The sequence below is a fragment of the Lycium barbarum genome, chromosome 3 (assembly GCF_019175385.1).
Source record: "Lycium barbarum isolate Lr01 chromosome 3, ASM1917538v2, whole genome shotgun sequence".
In the NCBI taxonomy this organism is placed as follows: Eukaryota; Viridiplantae; Streptophyta; class Magnoliopsida; order Solanales; family Solanaceae; genus Lycium; species Lycium barbarum.
The window spans coordinates 133423096-133448562 of NC_083339.1; the positions used below are offsets into that span (position 1 = coordinate 133423096).

Here is a 25467-nt window from a genome sequence, read left to right on the forward strand (position 1 = left end):
TTCCTCACTTCCCAAAAAACTGAAACTTTGGTTAAAGAATATTTAGAGAGAGAGAGAGAGAGAGAAGCCATTTAGGCATGGAATTGCAGAGGGGATTCCCTTTACTAAAACAACAATACAAAGCATTACTAAAGAAGAACTATTTAGTAGCATGGCGAAACAAGACGGCCACATTCCTTCAACTTTTCGCATCCCTCTTCTTTATCTTCCTTTTATTTATAATCCAGAGAGCTATTGAAGCCCGTTTCTCTTCTTCCTCATCGTACAAGAATGTGCGGGACCCACAACCTTTGGTGTCACCGCCAATCCCGCCTTGTGAGGATAAGAACTTCATTAATTTTCCATGTTATGATTTTGTTTGGAGTGGTTCTCAGAGTCCCAAAATTGGACAGATTGTTAGAGGAATTATGGCTAATAATCCTGGCAGGTCTATTCCTTCCTCCAAGGTACTATATATTCCTAGTTGACTTTGTCTCATGGGTTTTTTGAAATATCTGACTATACACACTGAGATATGTTCTCATCAATGGTTATAATTTCGGGATGATTGAGGTTTCTCTTTTTTTTGTTATTATTGTATGAATCTATAGGAGTAGTTATTTACTAAGGTTGTAGCTAGAGAATTTTCTACTTAAATTGAATTGAATTGGAATTTATTGGACTTTTCAACAGATACAAATGTTTTATTAACTTGGAGTTGGATAAATTAGGTTGTTAGAGCTGTTGAACTTATTGAAAAGCACTTAACTCACTGTAATGGAGAAATTACCTTTTCAAATACTAAAAACAGATTTTTTTTTCTTTTTTGGTTTGTGTAAATAAATAATGGAATTACCGCTTAAAAGTGTGAATCACGAAATAAACCCGATGAGAACTTTACGATGATCTTGCTTGGTTGTTCCTTTATATCTACTTTAATTGAAAATCCTTCTGAGGGAAAAATTTCTGTTAATGATCAGCCAAAATGTAGTTATTTTTGTGAATTAATTTAAAAGTTTCCAATAATATGAGATAGTACAACTTGCTTGCAAGCAATAAACTCATTTTCCCCTATTCGTGTTATTTCAGATAATAAATTTACAGATTACTGCTTGCCCTAAATGTTGTTGTGCTCTCCATGTAATAATTCTAGTGTAGCTGTTTACTGGCTTGTTTCTACAATAATATGCTTGGAAACTTAATGCCTTTTTATGTTTAGGAGGAAATGGCTAGTCTCTTATGTCTCGAGGGGACTCTTAGAGTCCTTGTTGTCAGGGGCTTATGTAGGCTCTGACATATGGGTTTGGCAGAACCCAACAGCTTTGACGCAAACACCTATAAATTTGTTAAGAAGTTCATTAAATATGTACAAAAATTAAATTTATTACAAGCACTTGAGGTCAGTTGTCCTAGAATACAAAACCCATATAGTTCAAATCATGGATCCGCCTCCGCTTGATGTAACGGGATGTATGGGTAACCTTTTATTCAAGAGAGACCCACTTTTTCACATACAGCGCAGCAGTTAGTAACGCCATCCCTAAATGAACCGACCTGTGTGAAAATGTGAAAGTGGCTTGAGTGGTGTGGTTTCTTCTGGCACACCATGGAGACATGGAGATAACTTGTTATCTACAGGTGTTTTGTTCAAGTTAATTTATCATGGCGGAGGAGTTGGGATTGACTAAATATATGAAGTAAGGAGACACGGTGTCGTACGTCCTCAATACCTATATGAGAACATGGACCTTTCCATTTCCTTAGACAAAATATGATGCGCATGAATAATATTAGTAATGTGCTTTTACAGTGTGAGAGTATGTAAAGGGAACTCCCCTTGAAAAGAGTGGACATACCCACTCTTTTACATATTCTTAACAAAAGGACTTATTTTAAATAAAGGAATACGAGGGAATTCCTTTGCTTTACAAGCTGATAAGATTACAAAAAATAGAGGTGAAACTTCCTTATCAAAATCTAAAGTTGGTTGCTTTATCTGGCCTAAGTCAAAGTTAATCATCCGTATCTTGTCCGACTTGAATGGCCTCTAACTTCTCTCGGTAGTTCTTCTTTCTAGAAAAACATGGTTGATTCTAGTAATGCAGTCACTATTTTGCCAAATCATCCTCTTCACAATTTGCCTCCCTAAAACAAAGAACAATCTTTATGTTTTCTAGCCCAAGAATCTATCCAGTGTTCACTATTAGCTTTCTCTATCATCATGGAGGTGATTTGACTCCTTCAACATATTAACAGCATAAAATCTAGTTTTAGAATTGCATCGGTAAATCCTGAATTGATGCACCATTTTTAACTCCATTAAAAGATAGATTGCAGTCCTTTTAGTGTGCCCATCTCCTGTTTGCCACTTTTTTTCATGCATTGGTTCCTTTAATTTGGTGCATTCTTCAGTTTAATACTTCAAATTGAAGTCATTGTTAGAACATTGACCTATCATACCATGCCTTCTTTTCCACAGGTTTTGTCATTTAGAACACGGGATGAAGTGGATGAATGGCTTTTGAAGAACCCTATGCGTTGTCCTGGAGCTCTGCACTTTGTTGAAAGGAATGCTAGCATAATCAGTTATGGTATACAGACAAATTCCACTCCAGTTGTCAAACGAGGAATCTTTGAAGATCCAACTTTTAAGTTCCAAATCCCACTTCAACTGGCAGCTGAACGTGAAATTGCAAGATCTGTTATTGGAGGTATATAAGTGTGACGTTTACTACTAGCTTTGATCCGGTAAATGGATTATGATGGTTTAAATCAAGTTCTCCTTTTCCTAAGCTCACCTTTGTCCTACGGTATGTAAATGTTCAGATCCAAATTTCAGTTGGGTTGTCAGTCTCAAAGAATTTGCACATCCTGCTTTTGAAGTTTTCTCTGCCTTGGGTGCCGTTGGACCTACCTTTTTCTTGGCTGTTGCTATGTTTGGCTTTGTCTTCCAAATTAATGTTTTGGTCATTGAAAAGGAACTTAAACTTCGGCAGGTACCACCTCTCTAGCATTTTTCGAAGATATAATTACTTTCTTCTACTTCATGGAAGATGTTTCAATCTCTAATGTCACGTTCTTCTTACAGACAATGACTATGATGGGTCTCTATGATACTGCTTATTGGTTGTCATGGTTCACATGGGAGGGATTCATCACACTTCTCTCTTCTCTTCTCATAGTTCTGTTCGGGATGATGTTTCAATTTGATTTTTTCTTGAACAACAGCTTTGCCGTCGTGTTTCTTCTTTTTTTCCTCTTCCAACTTAATATGGTTTGCCTCCACCATTCAATTTAATACCTTTCACCAAATACAATCTGCATTCAGTCTCAACTTCTAACGAGGCATACTACTTTAATATTTTTGTCCACTGAGATAGAATTTTTCCTCCTGTTGCCAGATTAGTTTTGCATTTATGCTGTCTGCTTTTATTAACAAATCATCTTCAACAACAACTGTGGGCTTCTTCACCTTTATTGTCGGTTTCATGACTCAGGCAAGTGCTTATCTTCAAATTGGTTACTATCCATTGCTGACTCATGGGGATGACATATTTCTCATCTTTCATTTTTTTTCAGCTTGTAACAGCATTTGGATTTCCCTATAGCAAGAAATATTCCAAGAGCTATAGGATCATTTGGTCATTGTTCCCACCAGATCTTCTTGCTCAAGGTCTTCAGTTACTTTCTGGTGCAACTGCCACTCGTGAAGATCCTGGTGTCAGCTGGAGTGGGAGGACAAAATGTGCTTTTAATGATACAGAGTGTGTACTAACTATGGTAAGACTCCTACAGCAACACTAGGCTTTTCTCTTTTAGTTTCCAGTTTTCTTCATTTTGGGGAGGAGCTTCAGCATTTTAAGAGTAAGTGTCACACCCCATTTTTTAACCCCGGAGGGTTAAATTAGAAGTATGACGTATTGGAGATTCCTAAATATGCTTTTGTTTGTGTTAAGGAGTCGCCACCTAATTATTTATGGTGAATTAGGACACCTAAAGTTTATTAAAGTTATTTTCTAAAGTTAGCTCTGTTTAAGGTCTGCGAAACTTAAGATTCTAGGTAAGGGTTCAATTAGTCTAAAGGGAAGGTATTAGGCACCCTTTAAGACCCATTAACAATGGTTAACCGACCGGACTTATGATTAGTTAGGCTAAGTGTAAATATATTATTATAGGAAAGGAAATAGCTTTGCAAAGTTGTAGATAACCATGTGAGAATGCTATTTAAAATAGAACTTGTATAAAAAATAATAATTTGTATAAAAGAATATTTCTAATGTTATTTTTTGTAAACACGGCTTATAAATGTCGTCAAGGTTTTAAAACGAAAGTGTAATAGTGTTGTTTAAAATAATACTTATAGAAAATGTAATAATTTGCGTAAAAGAAGATTCTAAATGTTAAATGAGACTCAAAATATTGCTAAGACCTTAAATGAAAATATAGTAATGTTATTCGAAAAATAAGATTTTGTAGAAAATAGGATAATTTGCCTATGAATAATAGCCTTTTAAAAGATGAATTGTCAAATGTTATCTTTAGATAAAAATGATGTTATATGAATATGGTGGTATAGAAATGCCTAGACTTATGTTCTTAAATATGATAAAAAGTCCATAAGTTTCTTTCTATTTTTTATCACTCTTTATTTAACCAATTTCGGTATAATTGGATAAATCTTGAAAATGTTTATAAAATATAATTGGATTCCTATTTAACGACGTTTTGAAATTCATGAAATAGTAAGAATGAAAGATGATTTATTTAACTCAAAAATATATAGTCATATTATTTGAAAATCAATTACTCGAATAAATGTTATAGATACTATAAATAGTTTAGAAAATAGAAGTGAATGTAATTTGTGGATTTAACTACCCATTACTAAACTACAACCCTTAATATACTAGAATTTATCTAAGTTAATAAAATAAGATAAGATGTTAGTCATACAAAGCAAATAAAAATACACAACAAAAAATAAAATAGAAGGAAAGAGGAGCAAATGGACCAGTCCATTTTTTAAGGACTATTGCTGCAATCTGTTTGCTATTGGGCTGACTCAAGAAGAGGATTTTATTGGACTTTGGCCCAACACCGAATGTGGAAGATGTGAATGACGGAGTAAATGTGCATTCCAAGCCTGTGCGGGATGACGTCGAGTCTCAAAGTAAGACTCTTCGACTCCGGGTACATGCAAAGAAAAGATAAAGATTAGCGACAAGGGAATTTACCCGAGGATGTTCATGGTTTTAAATTCACGCATAACATGAATGAACACACAGTTACTGATCTATTTTCAGTTAATTCACGTAACACAAAAATGGTACATCTATCTCATACTGAGTATATCTATTTCTTATATACTTATGAGTGTACAGAAATACGTATACCCTGTATATCATCGGGCAGTCTTTAGAGAACATCAAACAGTAAAGGAGCAGAAATAACCCAACTGAATCATGCTAAGAGGGAATTGACACCTGGAAACCACGCATAAATGGCACCACAAACAAGGCATACAAGACAAGAATACGCAGCATACTGGTACATACCTAGATCAGCTCATATCAATGGTTTTTACTAATCACACTTAGATAGCACGCAAAGCTAACAGGATCCATATTGTATATAGAGGTAGGCATAAATGGCCATACCATTGATCTTTTGTTTATTATCAAAACACACCAAATACATAAAATTAACAGTAGGCCTTACGGATTTGATCTTATACTCGTAAGTCTTTCACGGGACAATTTGGGAGGCAGAAGATGGTGATTCAATACTCCATGATATGATTATCAAGTATAACGATCTGTTAGCCGCTTAATAATTTGAAAATAACAGGGGACTACTTCAGTTAACTTAGTGACAGCTTCCCAAACAAACAAGAAAAGGAAGGAGACTTTTAACAAATGCAGCGGAAGTCATTTTATGTATACAGGACATTGTGAAAATTCAAGGTAACCGAGAATATATCTAAAGAGGCAGCAACTGGGAGACGCTAAGCAGAATAACATAACCGACAAAACAACATCACACTTTAGTATTCCTCAGTCCAGATAGCTACTACGTCTTCATATATACATGCTGGATCCTTTAACAATTAGGCGGATATGTTGTACTCATCTACCAATGAGCAGGCATGCCAAGAATATAACACTTTGAACCATCAACTAATTATGGCAGAAAACAGGTTTCAAACATAGTAGCAGGTGGTACAACTCAACAGCAGCATGCTTTTAAAGAGTGACGATATTTGACCTCAAAACTAGCCTAAAACTTTAGTTTAAAATGCCGCAACCAACAACTAAACATAGCAGCCAAAAGTGCAACAAAGCAGAAACAAATAAGGATTGGATTAGCACAGCCAGGAAAAAAAAGATGCAGAGATGGCTTAAAGCAAGAAGAGATGGGATGTGATTTAAGGAAATCAGGTTTCAGAGCTGAGGATAGTATAATGCAAGAAATGCAAGGTCAGCATTTTGGTTCAATGATAAACATTCATTCACAACTGTAATGAAGGCGTCAATGGACATGATTCCTAGGCAGATCTTAGGCTAAGGTGACATTTAGACATGGGAATGCAAAAGCAAGTAGGAGGAGGCACAGCAGCACATTTAAATAAATTACAGAATTTAAGCATACAGAATTAGATCAGTTTAAACACACACATCTTATTAAAACCATCGTAGACATATGTTTAGAAATTTCAGATTAGCTTGTTAACCAGAGGGGAAAAACTGAGAAAAAGAAACTGAATTATTCTATGACCAAGAGTGGTACATTAAACAGGGGCTGTTCATACAGGTCCAAGGGGGCAATCATATAGTATGTCTATCATATTTTAGCAAATAAGAAATCTTGAGCACTTTGCCAGTTTTAGCAGGTCATTTATACATATCTAAAGATACTACGATTATGCTCCTAATGCTTTTAATCTTTTTTTTTTTAAAACATAACCTATGACTCGTATTACTGCCAGCAGTCGATCACATAGCATAGAGCGGCTGAATGCAACTAATCTAGTCTAAATTATACATGGGTTTAACAACAAACCAATTATGCTTAAACAAACATGAACACCTACCAAATGCTTAGAAATAAAGGAACACCTCAGAGGAGAGGGGAGAGGTACAACATGATACAAATAAAACATCTATAGTTCTAAGTATTAGGCTGAAGGTCTTGACCAAATATGCCACAAAATTGCAGGTGATTCATCATACGGATTTAAACACAAAAAATAGATCAATTAGAATGACATCTTCAAACTGGACTGGACTAAGTAATGTCCTCCACATTATTGAAATTTAAACTAGTCATGTTTTCATAATTACGAGTCAATAAAGAACCATGATTCAGCTAACGGAACCAACATAGCATTCCCAAGCTACTCCAATATCAAACAAAACCCATAGACTATACCAATAACATGTTAAATCATACTAACTTTATTTAAACAAGTTATAGATGTCTGAAACCAATTAAAACTGAGCATAAACAAGTGTCAATGAACTCCCGAGGATTATGCTAACCCACAACAGACTTGAGCAATTAAAATATCTAATACGAGCCCAGGTTAATCCATGCAATCGTCAATCACCCATAACCTGAAACAGACTTATTACAGCTAATTGTAGACTAATCTAAACAAACACAACCAAATACCAATCATATGAACATAAAAACACCAAATTAAAGGCGTTACGCTAAAAGGAAGAAAGTTTTACCTTCTTCGGGTACAGTGAACTGGGTGTCGATGGTCTCGAATCTACTCTCTCGTATGAGCAACTTCGAAACTAGAGTTGGGTGAGTCGAACCCCTTTGGTCACGGTCAAAGTTCGCCGAAAAAAAGGGAAAATCAAGTTTTAAGGTTGATTGTGTCCCTTAAAACATTGAATAATTTTCTCAAAAAAACATTCAAAAAAAATACTTAAAATCCCCCCGTTTCGGCTGGATTTCAAGAAAATATTTTTAAACACGGTTGATGAAAACTGTCCGTTTCTCTCAAATTTGAGGTGGTTAAAACTTGTTCTTTGTAGGGAGATTTTTATAGATTCCAGATCTTTTCTTCGTTCCCCCCCCTAACTCTGTTCTCGATTCCCCTTTTTATGGAAAGAAATGGGGGAGCGTAGTGGAGCGGAGGAAGAGTAGCGGTGAGTGGAGAGTGGGGTAGCGGCGGTGATGATAAAAAGGAGAAAAGAAAGAGAGGTAGGGTAGAGGAGGAGCGTGGAGTGGGGTAGCGGTGTAGGGTAGGCGGCGGTGTTGGAGTCGTCGGCGAGGTGGGGAAGAGAGAAGCGGGAAGGAGAGAGGAAGGAAGGGGTGCGGCGGTGTGAAATGAGGGATGAAGGGTAGGGTTTCCCTCTTTTTGCTGAAAAAATGAATTGGACCCGGTCCATTTGTGGACCGGGTCAAATTTTAGACTGGGTATTTAAAAGAATGGACTGGTAAACTAAATATGGATTGATCTAAAAATTGAGATAAAAAATATGGTCTAGTCCAAAAATATTAGGAATTAATCGGACTTTGATTTGGGGTCCGGTAAGTCAAAATACGGACTGAGTGCAAGAAATAATTTGGCTTCTAAATTTGAATAAGAGACACATTTTGATTAACGATGTACTAAGGGTGCCAGAATATCACCTAATACGGAAATATGTAATTATAAAAAGACCCGGGTAAAAATTATATGATGTCGCAAATGACCGTGCAATAATATTTAATAACAAACGCTATCATTTAAATGTGCGAAATAAATGCGATGTGTGTGCAGAAGTTGGTAGAAATGTCGAGAAATGCAAGTTTCAATAATACTAAATAATAGTAGCAAATAAATAGCGGTAGTAATACTGCTAAATAACAATGATAATGGTAATAATGATAATGTTGATGATAATGATGATAAAATAATAATAGATATAATAATAATGGTAAATAACAAACATTGATATTTTAAAAAATGATAATAATTAATAATAATAATAATAATAAAGATGATAGTAATTAATAAATAAAAAATAATAACGATAAATAACAATTACTGATAATAACAAAAAATGATAATGAATTAATAACAATAACAATAATAGGGGTAATAATAAAATAATAATGATAATAATAATAAGAAATAATAATAATGATAATAATAATAATAATAAATAACAATTATTGATAAAATAATGATAATAATTAATAATAAAAAATAACGATGATAATGATGATTAATAATTGATAACAAATAACGCTGATAATAATGATTAGTAATTAATAATAATAATGATAAATGATAATGATAATGGAAATAACAAGAAATAATAATTAATGACAACTAATAAATAAAAAAAAATGATAATTTAAGAATAATAATAATAATAATAATAACAATAATAATGATAATAATAAACTGCAGAAGAATAAATAAAACGTGGGTGTTAATAAAAGACTAATAATTATAGTAAAACTTAAATGCATATTTTAATTTCTCGAAATACCAGAAGTATAAATAGGTATTTCGGAGGAGATGCGGGACAAAATTGGGTGTCAACAGATGCCCCTCTTCGACCGGAGGTGATGTAAGAATCTTCGGGCGAAGAAGTTGACGTAGTAGCCAATTTTGTTTGGACCGACGAGTATGAGTTTGTAAGAAAGTATGATTCAGGAAAATTGATGGAAAATGTTATGAGGGCCGAAGGAATTATGGAAAATTATGGCCGAATCTCAGTTTCGAGCTGCCTACATATCTCGGGTTGCACGAGAATCAGGCCATGTGTAGTTCGAAAGTTTTTGTGGATTCACAATCTTGCAGGGGGTTGTAGACAAGTGACGAGACGTTCAAGAATGGAACACGTGTTTATAGCCTCCTAATTATAAATGTGATGCACAACACACCCATAAGTAGGAATCTACTAGACACGATGCGTATTCTTCAAAGATGCCCCAGTGTTGAGTTATGGAGACACTGGGGTGTAGAAAGGAATATGAGATTGTAGAAAGTGTTGATTGAAATACAGTTTTGGTGGGGAATATGAAAGAGAAATTGACCTATGTATCACGTGTTTGTGGACATAGGCGGAATTGAGTTCGAGAGTAGATTCGTGACCTTTGCTTGTGAGTTTGGTAATCCTCTTCAGCAAATTTGCCCCAGTTCACTGCGTAAGATAAAGTTCCACGTTGTGTCGCGCCTCTGCAGGTTGTACTTTCTGCCAAAACTGAAATTCATGTCAAAATTAGTAATAAAGTTGAAATTATAAAGAGTGTAAAATGATAGTAAATATGAGTGTGGGAATGAAAATGAAGCCGTGTGCCAATGTTGTCTCTGGTTGTCTTCAGGGACTTGAATGAATGCGTGATGTGTATGCTGAGGATGCAATAATATCTCTAGTTGCAGTTCAAGATGATAGTGATAAGGCCTCCGGCTGTCTTCCGGGACTCGATGATAAATGATATCTGCGAAATTTAAGGTAAAGTCGTTAAAATAGGTAAAGTCGTTAAAAATAGGTAAAGTAGATGATGAAATAAAGCGATAAAGTATAGAGTAAAGTAAGTGTGTAGCCGTTTGGCTTATGTGAGTGAGGTCGTATAGCCATGTGATGTCTCCGGTTGTCTTCGGGGACTTGATGATGCGTCTCCGGTTGTCTTCGGGGACTTGATGCTATGTCTCCGGTTGTCTTCGGGGACTTGATGATATGTCTCCGGTTGTCTTCGGGGACTTGATGCTATGCCTCCGGTTGTCTTCGGGGACTGGATGCTATGTCTCCGGTTGTCTTCGGGGACTGGATGCTATGTCTCCGGTTGTCTTCGGGGACTTGATGCTATGTCTCCGGTTGTCTTCGGGGACTTGATGTTGTGTCTCCGATTGTCTTCGGGGACTTGATGCTGTGTCTCCGGTTGTCTTCGGGGACTTGATGCTATGTCTCCTGTAAAATTCAAGATAAATATGTGAATTCTTATTTTAGGGTAGAATGGCCCAATATGTCCTATTTTAGGGTGGACGAACCCAAGTATCCTATTTTAGGGTGGAAGAACCCGATATCCTATTTTAGGGTGGAAGAACCCAATATGTCCTATTTTAGGGTGGACGAACCCAATGTATCCTATTTTAGGGTGGAAGAACCCGATATCCTATTTTAGGGTGGAAGAACCCGATATGTCCTATTTTAGGGTGGACGAACCCAAGTATGTCTCCGGTTGTTTTCGAGGACATGATGCATATGCTGGTGTGAGGCATTTAAAGAAATGATATCCTATTAAAGGCGGACGAGCCTAAAATGTCTTATTAAAGGCGGACGATCCTAAAGTTGTCCTATTAAAGGCGGACGAGCCTAAAGTGTCCTATTAAAGGCGGACGATCCTAAAGTGTCCTATTAAAGGCGAACGAGCCTAAAGTGTCCTATTAAAGGCGGACGAGCCTAAAGTGTTGTGCGTTTGTGAACAATGATATTGTCCCTTTGCGGGGCATTTGAAAATCAGTAGTGCATATGTAATGCGATGCTTTTTGAAAAAAATGATGTCCTATTAAAGGCGGACGAGCCTAAAATTTATAGTTATGCTCGGGGTGTGATATTGATGCCTCCAGCGGTCTTGGGAGATGCCTTCAGCTGTCTTTGGAAACTTAACAATGATTCCTGCAAAGTTCAGAGTAAAATGGTTAAAGCTGGTAAAGTATATGATAAAATAATTGATAAAGTATGGAGTAAAGTGGTGGAATAGCCGTCTGGCTCATGATGTCGATGGTATCGTGACAGGCCAAATTCAGGACACGTAATCCTGATTTAATTCGCCTTCAATCTCGTCAACCTACAAAAACAGGTGTATAAAGTTATAAAATTATTTTGATAAAAATAAATTAAAAGATAAGGTTGGAAGTAAAGCCGTATGGCTTTTTGAGGCGAGGCCACAATGGCCCTGATTGATAGACTTGACTGTTGATCTTGCGGTCCTTTAATTCCTGCATTCAAAGAAAAATTCTTAGTTTGGGAGGGGGGAAGTTGATTCGTGTTGACTCGAAGTTCGACGTTGTTGGCGCTCCATTCGTCTTGTTTGTTTGGATCTTGTGATTTCCGTTCAAGCCTCGGTAGGTGAACAGTAGTGAAACAATTGCAAGAAAGTATTTGATTTGAAAGGTAGGTATGTAGGTATATGTATAAGGAGATGTGACTATATGTATATAAGTTGTGAAATATATATATATATATATATATATATATATATATATATATATATATATATATATATATATATATATATGTAAATGCATGTATCTAAGGAAAGATATATATGTATGTAATGAAATATATATGTATAAATATATGTGTGTAAGATATAAGATATTTCTGCCAACTTCAGATTGTGATACTTCCAAAATAATCGATCTATAATACTTCCTGTCTGGTAGCCTTAATCTTGTCAATGTCCCCGTTCTTTCGTTTATATTTTTTTTTTTTTTCAAAAAAAATATGCCCCAGTTTTGGTTTTGAAGGGTGTACTAAATTTATGTTGTGGTGTGACCGAACCTTATATAGGTTGCCTACGTATCCGCCAAGGAATCAGGTCAGAACGTAGTTCGTAAAATACATAAAGTGGTTTGAGTTTTCTAATAAAGGGACCGAACCCGATGTGGATTGCCTACGTATCCTGCTAAGCGGATCAGGTCAGCGTAGTTCTATTATATCTATGGTAAAGGGTTTGTTGGATTTTTATCTAGGTGTGACGGGTCTGTATGTTGATAGTCTTCGTGTAAGGTTTTTTTTTTTTTTTGAATTTTCTGTTATAGCGCAACCGAACCCTATGTGGGCTGCCTACGTATCTCACCATGAGAATCAGGTCAGCGTAGTTCGTACGCATTAAAATGGCAAAATTCTAACCTAGTATGACCGAGTCCCTATGTGGGCTGCCTACGTATCCACCGAGGAATCAGGTCAAGCGTAGTTCGCACTGGTTGTTAAAGGAAAGGTTGCAAGCTAGGTTGTTTTACCTAATGTCGTCCTTTGATCTCTTCTTGGATTGCTAGCTTTCAGGCTTATGTCATCACCTATCGACTATTTCAATTCTTTTGAGCGGAATCTTGTCTTGTCCCCTAGTTTCTTTGTTACTCTCTCGGGATGTATGTTGTTTATTTATTCATTTCATGTCACAATCGTAGAGTTGGCAGATTTGATAATTATAGTAGAAAATAACAGATGATTAAGGAAAATTAGAAATGCATTCATAGTTTTCACGATTAAGTTTCAAAAAGATGAAGCAAAGCAAACAAAAGTTTTGAGCATGATTCAAGCCTTTAAAAATAAAAGTTCACTACATGTTCAGTCTGCCAAGACTCCTGGAGAATCAGGGACGGAGTACAAGTCCAGTTCTTCAGAGTCTCTCCTGGTTCTGCACCCTGGATGGTTGGTGTCTCAGTAGTTTTAGCAGCAATCTTCACTGGCACTTGTTTTCGGATCATCCCCACAGGCGCAACGAACGTTGATGACATGCCTCTCTCCATCTTTCCCAATTGGCGCAACGACCTCCTTCCGATTCTTAACCTTTCGATGATTATCATGTTCACGTTGGCGTTTTCGTGAGTAGGCAAATGGATGGGGATCCATATCGGGTCGAGCTCCAGTGAGCTGGATCGCTCCTTCCTTAATCAAGGTTTCGATTTTGTTTTTGAGGCCATAGCAATCCTTAGTGGCATGCCCAGGAACTCCAGAATGATATGCACAATGCTTGGAACTATCAAACCATTTTGGAATAGGATTGAGAATTTTCCCTTCAATAGGTTGTACCATGCCTGCTGCTTTCAGTCTTTCAAATAGTTGAGCCAAAGGTTCAGCAAACCGAGTATAATTACGGGTGTTTTTTATGACAGGATTTGGACGGACTTTATGTGTGGTATGTGGTCGATTTTGGTAAGTGGGAGCTTGGACAAGTGGGTTTTGATAGTGAGGTGCTCGAGGTTGGCAATAGTTTGCTTGGGTGTTGTAGACAGGGTAATGGAATAGTGGAACTTGGTAGGGTTTGGCGTAGTGGTAAGGATAGAAAGGCTGTTGTGGATGGTCAGAGTATGTAATGGCTTGTTTTAGAGGAGTAATTGTAGGTGGTGGGTTAGTGTTGATGGGTAAAGGAATGTAAGGAGTTTGACCTAGTGATTGGTTTGGTGAGTTGGGTGGTGGATCAGGAGTAGCATGGGTAGTGTAGGTTGGAGGTAAGTTGTTGTGGGTAGGTACAGTGTTTTGCGGAGGAAAATGTTCAGGGGCTGGAGATTCAAGTGATGGAAAACGAGGCGGGTTTGGTGCGACATTCCTAGGTTCAGGAGGCGGACTTTGGAGTGTGACAGATGAGTTGGTCATGTTTCTAACCCGATTCAGTTCTCTGCGTAGATCCTCAATCTCTTGAGTTAGGCGGGCGATATGTTCATCTCGTTGGATAGTAGTGCTATGTTCAGAAGTCTCAGGGGGATCATTAGAAACCATGATGTTTTCCGGACCAGTTGAGATAGGTGCGGCTGGATCAGACGTAATATTTGCCTTTCCTTGAACAACCCAGCTGCGTTGAGGTAACGATGATGTCTTTGACCTTGTGATGTAAGGATGGTCGGCCATTGAGTGTCAACACGAATCAACTCTCTTTTTTTTGGGAATAAGATAAAAGAAACATATAGTATAAACGATGTTAGTCTCACGAACATATCTAGGTAAAGTCATGATCACGTAAAGTCAAGTAAGGCATGTAGCAAATAATTTATCAAGTAGAGTCAACTAGTTGTCAAACAAATGTAAACGATCACATAATAACGCGTCCTAATATGCATGTGACCTCTTTGTGCCAGAGGTGGGCCTAACGTTGTTTGAAGGGTAAAGTGTGCCATAATATGTCATCCCGTTGCTTTGATTAATTAAACAGATTCTATTTTCTCAAAAGTAAAAAATAATGTAATATTTATTACATGTCAAATGAATACAACATAAAGTGTTTCCTAATCTAAATAAAGTAAATAGAATTTCTATGCCTAACTTCTAGCTCCATTTGTGATGCCCTTGATCTTCGTCATTTGTTGTACTCCGATGCAAATGCATACCTGTCATAGAAATGTTAGTCATTCCCTCCTTTCCTAAAGTTTAATTAATTAGAGCGAATAGTCAATATTTAGGCACAGTTATCCTTCAAACATGCATATAAAGTATGATTGGTATCACTCGGGGTCATGAACCCACTTTGACGTTTTGGGTAAAGTCATCTAATGGATTTAATGCACCAAGGGTATTAAACCTCCTAGGTCATGAAATGTATGCTCTTAATAAAGGGTGTTGGTTTAGCTCTATCTTAGGCTGACTAAGAGTTGGCTTCCTATGACACAAGGTTCTCCCAAGCGGACAACTTGGGAGTGGAAAGTCTGTGGCCGTCGACTGCACCGCCGATCGACTAAATCCACAAGATCAATCCAACTAAAGGGGTAATTTAGTAGTGCACGGGCGCGAACCGCGAAGCCGTTTTAAGTGTGTGAATATGTGTGAGTTTTCCAGAAGTGGAGGAAACATGAACGGAATGACAGTTTATCAAAGCAGTAACACATAAACAGTTTATATCAGACAAACAGTTTATATCAAACAAACAATTAATAGCATGTAAAAACAGTTAACAAGTAATAAAAATAAACACACAACCTATTTAAACTAAGTCCGTTATGGTTAGAACCTAGGTATGTAATCCCCAGCAGAGTCGCCAAGCTGTCACACCCCATTTTTTAACCCCGGAGGGTTAAATTAGAAGTATGACGTATTGGAGATTCCTAAATATGCTTTTGTTTGTGTTAAGGAGTCGCCACCTAATTATTTATGGTGAATTAGGACACCTAAAGTTTATTAAAGTTATTTTCTAAAGTTAGCTCTGTTTAAGGTCTGCGAAACTTAAGATTCTAGGTAAGGGTTCAATTAGTCTAAAGGGAAGGTATTAGGCACCCTTTAAGACCCATTAACAATGGTTAACCGACCGGACTTATGATTAGTTAGGCTAAGTGTAAATATATTATTATAGGAAAGGAAATAGCTTTGCAAAGTTGTAGATAACCATGTGAGAATGCTATTTAAAATAGAACTTGTATAAAAAATAATAATTTGTATAAAAGAATATTTCTAATGTTATTTTTTGTAAACACGGCTTATAAATGTCGTCAAGGTTTTAAAACGAAAGTGTAATAGTGTTGTTTAAAATAATACTTATAGAAAATGTAATAATTTGCGTAAAAGAAGATTCTAAATGTTAAATGAGACTCAAAATATTGCTAAGACCTTAAATGAAAATATAGTAATGTTATTCGAAAAATAAGATTTTGTAGAAAATAGGATAATTTGCCTATGAATAATAGCCTTTTAAAAGATGAATTGTCAAATGTTATCTTTAGATAAAAATGATGTTATATGAATATGGTGGTATAGAAATGCCTAGACTTATGTTCTTAAATATGATAAAAAGTCCATAAGTTTCTTTCTATTTTTTATCACTCTTTATTTAACCAATTTCGGTATAATTGGATAAATCTTGAAAATGTTTATAAAATATAATTGGATTCCTATTTAACGACGTTTTGAAATTCATGAAATAGTAAGAATGAAAGATGATTTATTTAACTCAAAAATATATAGTCATATTATTTGAAAATCAATTACTCGAATAAATGTTATAGATACTATAAATAGTTTAGAAAATAGAAGTGAATGTAATTTGTGGATTTAACTACCCATTACTAAACTACAACCCTTAATATACTAGAATTTATCTAAGTTAATAAAATAAGATAAGATGTTAGTCATACAAAGCAAATAAAAATACACAACAAAAAATAAAATAGAAGGAAAGAGGAGCAAATGGACCAGTCCATTTTTTAAGGACTATTGCTGCAATCTGTTTGCTATTGGGCTGACTCAAGAAGAGGATTTTATTGGACTTTGGCCCAACACCGAATGTGGAAGATGTGAATGACGGAGTAAATGTGCATTCCAAGCCTGTGCGGGATGACGTCGAGTCTCAAAGTAAGACTCTTCGACTCCGGGTACATGCAAAGAAAAGATAAAGATTAGCGACAAGGGAATTTACCCGAGGATGTTCATGGTTTTAAATTCACGCATAACATGAATGAACACACAGTTACTGATCTATTTTCAGTTAATTCACGTAACACAAAAATGGTACATCTATCTCATACTGAGTATATCTATTTCTTATATACTTATGAGTGTACAGAAATACGTATACCCTGTATATCATCGGGCAGTCTTTAGAGAACATCAAACAGTAAAGGAGCAGAAATAACCCAACTGAATCATGCTAAGAGGGAATTGACACCTGGAAACCACGCATAAATGGCACCACAAACAAGGCATACAAGACAAGAATACGCAGCATACTGGTACATACCTAGATCAGCTCATATCAATGGTTTTTACTAATCACACTTAGATAGCACGCAAAGCTAACAGGATCCATATTGTATATAGAGGTAGGCATAAATGGCCATACCATTGATCTTTTGTTTATTATCAAAACACACCAAATACATAAAATTAACAGTAGGCCTTACGGATTTGATCTTATACTCGTAAGTCTTTCACGGGACAATTTGGGAGGCAGAAGATGGTGATTCAATACTCCATGATATGATTATCAAGTATAACGATCTGTTAGCCGCTTAATAATTTGAAAATAACAGGGGACTACTTCAGTTAACTTAGTGACAGCTTCCCAAACAAACAAGAAAAGGAAGGAGACTTTTAACAAATGCAGCGGAAGTCATTTTATGTATACAGGACATTGTGAAAATTCAAGGTAACCGAGAATATATCTAAAGAGGCAGCAACTGGGAGACGCTAAGCAGAATAACATAACCGACAAAACAACATCACACTTTAGTATTCCTCAGTCCAGATAGCTACTACGTCTTCATATATACATGCTGGATCCTTTAACAATTAGGCGGATATGTTGTACTCATCTACCAATGAGCAGGCATGCCAAGAATATAACACTTTGAACCATCAACTAATTATGGCAGAAAACAGGTTTCAAACATAGTAGCAGGTGGTACAACTCAACAGCAGCATGCTTTTAAAGAGTGACGATATTTGACCTCAAAACTAGCCTAAAACTTTAGTTTAAAATGCCGCAACCAACAACTAAACATAGCAGCCAAAAGTGCAACAAAGCAGAAACAAATAAGGATTGGATTAGCACAGCCAGGAAAAAAAAGATGCAGAGATGGCTTAAAGCAAGAAGAGATGGGATGTGATTTAAGGAAATCAGGTTTCAGAGCTGAGGATAGTATAATGCAAGAAATGCAAGGTCAGCATTTTGGTTCAATGATAAACATTCATTCACAACTGTAATGAAGGCGTCAATGGACATGATTCCTAGGCAGATCTTAGGCTAAGGTGACATTTAGACATGGGAATGCAAAAGCAAGTAGGAGGAGGCACAGCAGCACATTTAAATAAATTACAGAATTTAAGCATACAGAATTAGATCAGTTTAAACACACACATCTTATTAAAACCATCGTAGACATATGTTTAGAAATTTCAGATTAGCTTGTTAACCAGAGGGGAAAAACTGAGAAAAAGAAACTGAATTATTCTATGACCAAGAGTGGTACATTAAACAGGGGCTGTTCATACAGGTCCAAGGGGGCAATCATATAGTATGTCTATCATATTTTAGCAAATAAGAAATCTTGAGCACTTTGCCAGTTTTAGCAGGTCATTTATACATATCTAAAGATACTACGATTATGCTCCTAATGCTTTTAATCTTTTTTTTTTTAAAACATAACCTATGACTCGTATTACTGCCAGCAGTCGATCACATAGCATAGAGCGGCTGAATGCAACTAATCTAGTCTAAATTATACATGGGTTTAACAACAAACCAATTATGCTTAAACAAACATGAACACCTACCAAATGCTTAGAAATAAAGGAACACCTCAGAGGAGAGGGGAGAGGTACAACATGATACAAATAAAACATCTATAGTTCTAAGTATTAGGCTGAAGGTCTTGACCAAATATGCCACAAAATTGCAGGTGATTCATCATACGGATTTAAACACAAAAAATAGATCAATTAGAATGACATCTTCAAACTGGACTGGACTAAGTAATGTCCTCCACATTATTGAAATTTAAACTAGTCATGTTTTCATAATTACGAGTCAATAAAGAACCATGATTCAGCTAACGGAACCAACATAGCATTCCCAAGCTACTCCAATATCAAACAAAACCCATAGACTATACCAATAACATGTTAAATCATACTAACTTTATTTAAACAAGTTATAGATGTCTGAAACCAATTAAAACTGAGCATAAACAAGTGTCAATGAACTCCCGAGGATTATGCTAACCCACAACAGACTTGAGCAATTAAAATATCTAATACGAGCCCAGGTTAATCCATGCAATCGTCAATCACCCATAACCTGAAACAGACTTATTACAGCTAATTGTAGACTAATCTAAACAAACACAACCAAATACCAATCATATGAACATAAAAACACCAAATTAAAGGCGTTACGCTAAAAGGAAGAAAGTTTTACCTTCTTCGGGTACAGTGAACTGGGTGTCGATGGTCTCGAATCTACTCTCTCGTATGAGCAACTTCGAAACTAGAGTTGGGTGAGTCGAACCCCTTTGGTCACGGTCAAAGTTCGCCGAAAAAAAGGGAAAATCAAGTTTTAAGGTTGATTGTGTCCCTTAAAACATTGAATAATTTTCTCAAAAAAACATTCAAAAAAAATACTTAAAATCCCCCCGTTTCGGCTGGATTTCAAGAAAATATTTTTAAACACGGTTGATGAAAACTGTCCGTTTCTCTCAAATTTGAGGTGGTTAAAACTTGTTCTTTGTAGGGAGATTTTTATAGATTCCAGATCTTTTCTTCGTTCCCCCCCCTAACTCTGTTCTCGATTCCCCTTTTTATGGAAAGAAATGGGGGAGCGTAGTGGAGCGGAGGAAGAGTAGCGGTGAGTGGAGAGTGGGGTAGCGGCGGTGATGATAAAAAGGAGAAAAGAAAGAGAGGTAGGGTAGAGGAGGAGCGTGGAGTGGGGTAGCGGTGTAGGGTAGGCGGCGGTGTTGGAGTCGTCGGCGAGGTGGGGAAGAGAGAAGCGGGAAGGAGAGAGGAAGGAAGGGGTGCGGCGGTGTGAAATGAGGGATGAAGGGTAGGGTTTCCCTCTTTTTGCTGAAAAAATGAATTGGACCCGGTCCATTTGTGGACCGGGTCAAATTTTAGACTGGGTATTTAAAAGAATGGACTGGTAAACTAAATATGGATTGATCTAAAAATTGAGATAAAAAATATGGTCTAGTCCAAAAATATTAGGAATTAATCGGACTTTGATTTGGGGTCCGGTAAGTCAAAATACGGACTGAGTGCAAGAAATAATTTGGCTTCTAAATTTGAATAAGAGACACATTTTGATTAACGATGTACTAAGGGTGCCAGAATATCACCTAATACGGAAATATGTAATTATAAAAAGACCCGGGTAAAAATTATATGATGTCGCAAATGACCGTGCAATAATATTTAATAACAAACGCTATCATTTAAATGTGCGAAATAAATGCGATGTGTGTGCAGAAGTTGGTAGAAATGTCGAGAAATGCAAGTTTCAATAATACTAAATAATAGTAGCAAATAAATAGCGGTAGTAATACTGCTAAATAACAATGATAATGGTAATAATGATAATGTTGATGATAATGATGATAAAATAATAATAGATATAATAATAATGGTAAATAACAAACATTGATATTTTAAAAAATGATAATAATTAATAATAATAATAATAATAAAGATGATAGTAATTAATAAATAAAAAATAATAACGATAAATAACAATTACTGATAATAACAAAAAATGATAATGAATTAATAACAATAACAATAATAGGGGTAATAATAAAATAATAATGATAATAATAATAAGAAATAATAATAATGATAATAATAATAATAATAAATAACAATTATTGATAAAATAATGATAATAATTAATAATAAAAAATAACGATGATAATGATGATTAATAATTGATAACAAATAACGCTGATAATAATGATTAGTAATTAATAATAATAATGATAAATGATAATGATAATGGAAATAACAAGAAATAATAATTAATGACAACTAATAAATAAAAAAAAATGATAATTTAAGAATAATAATAATAATAATAATAATAACAATAATAATGATAATAATAAACTGCAGAAGAATAAATAAAACGTGGGTGTTAATAAAAGACTAATAATTATAGTAAAACTTAAATGCATATTTTAATTTCTCGAAATACCAAAATTGGGTGTCAACAGTAAGGACTTTCTTTGTTCCTGCATGATTTCAGTAGCTACTTCTTGTTCACTTCTCATCACTGTTACAGCTCCGTGAGTTTGAATGAGAGTGGAGTGAATGAGTTATGGAGGGAGGGAGGAAAGACTCTGGGTCTTTGTTAATGTTTAGTTTTTGGAATTGCAGAGAGGAATAATATTCTGCAGAAACTCTGCCTCCATTCGTTCTTATATCTTAAAAGCATACACACACATATCTTCATAAGCTTTAAAAGGTTTGGTCAAAGACCTTACCTATCCAACCACTATTGTACTAATTTTTATTACATGAAACAAGGAACACATCTCCTTTCCAATGCAATATTGCTTTCAGTCTCATACAGTCAACTTGCATCTCACATAGACCCATTATCTGTTGTTTTTCTGGACAGAATGACATTTACATATGGCTTGTGTCAACATTCTTTCTGTGGTTTGTTCTTGCAATTTACTTGGATAACACTGTTCCGAATATTTCTGGTGTGAGAAAATCAATGTTCTATTTCTTGAATCCTGGCTACTGGACAGGCAAAGGGGGAAATAAGGTGAAAGGTAACCAAAATTTCATTAGTACCTTAATATCGATCATACTGTGACAAAACTTTAAGGCTGTTCATTTTGTGTTCAGAGGGTAGTATTTGTAGCTGCACAGGTTCAGTGCCACCCTTGGATAGTATTATACCAGATGATGAAGATGTTCTTGAAGAAGAAAACATTGTTAAACGGCTAGCTATGCAAGGTGAAGTTGACTCTAATGTTGCAGTTCAACTACAGGGCCTTGTAAAGATATTTCCTGGAACAACAAATGTGGGCTGTTGTAAATGCCAAAGGAAATCTCCTTATCATGCCCTTAAGGTATTTTATCTATTTATGAGAAGCTAACATTAGCTGTTTTCTCTGTGCAAACCTAATTCAGCAGTAGAGAAAAGAAAATACAGTTTATGCGTTCGGATAGGAGTCAAGCATGGAATCTAGTTTGACACTTGTCTCAAAAATTGTTTTTGTTATTTCTTTTCCAACTTCTTCTGATTTCCCTGGCAATTTAATCAAGTCAACATTTGTGTTTGTACACGTTTTACATGTGTAATAATAGCATAATGGGAAATGAGAAATCCACATTTCAAAAGCTAAAAAAGTTAGGAGAAACTAGCATCGGTATTTAGTAATCCTCCAGAGATCCTACACCTTTACCCTGACAGGATCTGCATCTCATTCTTTGGAGTCAATATTGCAGGGATTATGGGTGAATCTTCCAAAGGATCAGCTATTTTGTCTTCTTGGGCCAAATGGAGCTGGAAAAACTACTGCTATTAATTGTTTGACTGGGATTACACCTGTTACTGCAGGAGATGGTAATATGGTTTTCACAAACTCACATTCTATTCTCATTGCAAATTACTTATGTGTAGCACAAACTTTTTCTTTTAACAGCACTAGTATATGGTCAGTCCATAAGAAGCTCTGCGGGCATGTCAAACATTCGAGCGATGATAGGAGTTTGTCCCCAGGTGACTACTTTTTTTTTTATCTTTATATGTTTCTATTTTCAAACCTTTCATGGAACTGACTAAGACTCTGCACCAGCAATATTGTGTTTGCGTAAAGGAAATTCATTCATTTTTGTCATTTTATAGTTTGACATTCTTTGGGATGCATTGTCCGGTCAAGAACACCTGCATCTTTTTGCCAGCATTAAAGGTCTACCCCCTGCTTTAATAAAAGAGGTGAGAGCATGTAAACCTAATCTATGTCTAAATTATTATGCCTATCTAACGATTCGATGGTAGGGTGATTATAAATCCTGCTTAACCAATTCTTTTATCAAATGGCAGGTTGTAGAGAAGTCACTAGCCGAGGTAAAACTCGCAGACTCAGCCAGAATAAGAGCTGGTAGTTACAGTGGAGGAATGAAACGACGACTGAGTGTCGCTATAGCTCTTATTGGTGAACCAAAATTGGTCATTTTGGATGAACCGGTAGGTTTTGGCAAATAAAGTTTTCTCCTGAGTTTATCAGAATTATGCTAAAAATAAATTTATCATGACATTCTCTTCTCTAAAACATGAAAACCCTTCATAGACTACTGGTATGGATCCAATAACTAGAAGACATGTCTGGGACATAATTGAGAATGCGAAAAAAGGGCGTGCCATTATCCTGACCACTCATTCAATGGAAGAAGCTGACATCTTAAGTGACCGCATCGGTATCATGGCAAAGGGTAGACTTCGTTGCATTGGAACTTCAATAAGATTGAAATCAAGGTTTGGAACTGGTTTTATTGCTAATGTAAGCTTTTCTGGTGGGACAAATGGGACTCCTGAAAGAGAAGATACTTTAAGTACATCTCAACATGAAGCTGTTAAACAGTTCTTTAAAAGTGTATGTCAAAGATGCCTTTTGCTTTTCTCCTTCCTTTTCTGAAACTATTGAAGGAACTGGTTCTAATTTGCAAACTATGTCCACAGCGTCTGGATGTGGTGCCTAAAGAGGAAAACAAGTCCTTCCTAACCTTTATTATTCCCCATGACAAGGAGAAGCTGTTGACGGTAATATCTTTAAAGCAACTATGAGATTAGATTAGTTTAACATCACTTCTAGTCTTGCTACTTTATTGTGGAATTATAAGCACACGAGTTTTGGACTGTTACTCATTTGGTGAATGGTGATCATTGGCTTTTACCCTCGATCAGAACTTCTTTGCTGAGCTTCAAGATAGAGAGAAGGAATTTGGCATAACAGATATCCAGCTCGGCCTTACCACTCTTGAAGAAGTTTTTCTGAACATTGCTAGACAGGCAGAATTAGAAGATGTGGCTGTAGGAACCTCTGCGACTCTTACTTTGAATACAGGGGTCTCACTTCAAGTAAGTTGATTATCATATTCTTGGTTTCAAAATTCTATGATGAAATTGCACAGGAAAACTCTAATCCCTGTGAAATAAGTAACACTATTTTATTTGTCGGTATGAGTTCAGATACCTATAGGAGCAAGATTTGTGAAAGTCCCAGGAACGGAATCTGCTGAGAATCCAATTGGTAGTATGGTAGAAGTGTATTGGGAACAAGATGATTCTGGTACACTCTGCATTTCGGGTCACTCGCAAGACATGCCAATACCAGCTCATGTTCAACTAAGAGATCCTCCAACAGCCACTTCTGGAAGAGGTTTTTTACGAAGACGGAAAAAAATTCATGGAATTGTGATTGACCCTGCGCAGATCATGGGTGCAAGTTCATAATAAAGATAGAACTTAATAGTCACAGTAAAAAGGTTTTACAGAACTATTTTTGTGTATAGGTGAATTGCTGTAAATGTGATTGATACCTTGGATATCTGTTTGTCACCAGAACATTTTTTTTTTCCAGGCAGGTTCTTTGTATGTTATAGCCTCGTTTTCGGTTAACATTAATTTATCTGTATATTACAAAATCATACCAGTATCATGGCCGTAACATTTACCGTCTTTTTTATAATGAAACATTTCTATTTTCAAAATTTTGATAAATAATCAATGCCTATATCATTTTCTCTTCTCAATGAAATCTGAAAATAGTTGGTATTCAATTAGAAATAAAAACAATTCTAGTAAACAGTGGCGGAGCCAGAAATTTTGGTAAGGTTGTTCAAATGTTGACGAGTATATAATTTTTTTCCGATTAATGAGTACAACGAAATTTTTTTAACACCATCACTGCACACCCGCCTAAAAATTTATGGTCCATTTGATTTCGCAAGTTATTCTTGCTAAATTTCATTGCTAGAAAACTCTTACGGTGATTACAGTATCAAATGACAGCAACAACAAACAACAACATACCCAGTGTACGTAATCCCACAAGTGGAGAACAACAAGGAGCATTCCGAGAATGTTACAAAGCGAAAGATAACGACTAATTAATTTTCTTTGGAAAAAAAAAAGAAAAAAAAAAAGAGAATAAAGTTGAATAATTAAAAGGTTCACAGGAGCAATTTAAAAATAAAAAAAAATAAGTGGTAGCTAACTTGCTATTAGATCTCGTTGTCTTCTTTTTAACAATATGTCTTCTTCTTTTCTAGGAAATAAGAAGGAATGAAGAAAGACTAAAGAAGCTTCAACAAATGAGTTCAACGT

General features: G+C 35.8%; 1 protein-coding gene across 1 annotated transcript; it reads left to right on the top strand.

Annotated features, from left to right (window-relative positions):
* Positions 1-24796, top strand: LOC132632664 (ABC transporter A family member 2-like). Its single transcript, XM_060348688.1, has 16 exons — positions 1-446; positions 2459-2690; positions 2806-2975; positions 3068-3253; positions 3381-3476; positions 3559-3759; positions 21745-21904; positions 21981-22207; positions 22587-22704; positions 22784-22860; positions 22987-23076; positions 23185-23328; positions 23432-23734; positions 23821-23901; positions 24046-24219; positions 24331-24796. Exons 1-16 carry the CDS (start codon positions 78-80, stop codon positions 24592-24594), a joined length of 2892 nt encoding a protein of 963 aa, XP_060204671.1. The 5' UTR covers positions 1-77; the 3' UTR covers positions 24595-24796.
* Positions 24797-25467: the final 671 nt, after the last annotated feature.

Coding starts and splice junctions, on each gene's coding strand:
- LOC132632664 (XM_060348688.1), top strand. CDS start 78: ATGGAATTGCAGAGGGGATTCCCTTTACTAAAACAACAATACAAAGCA. Junction 23,077..23,184: donor CCCCTGCTTTAATAAAAGAG/GTGAGAGCATGT, acceptor ATCAAATGGCAG/GTTGTAGAGAAGTCACTAGC. Junction 23,902..24,045: donor ACAAGGAGAAGCTGTTGACG/GTAATATCTTTA, acceptor ACCCTCGATCAG/AACTTCTTTGCTGAGCTTCA.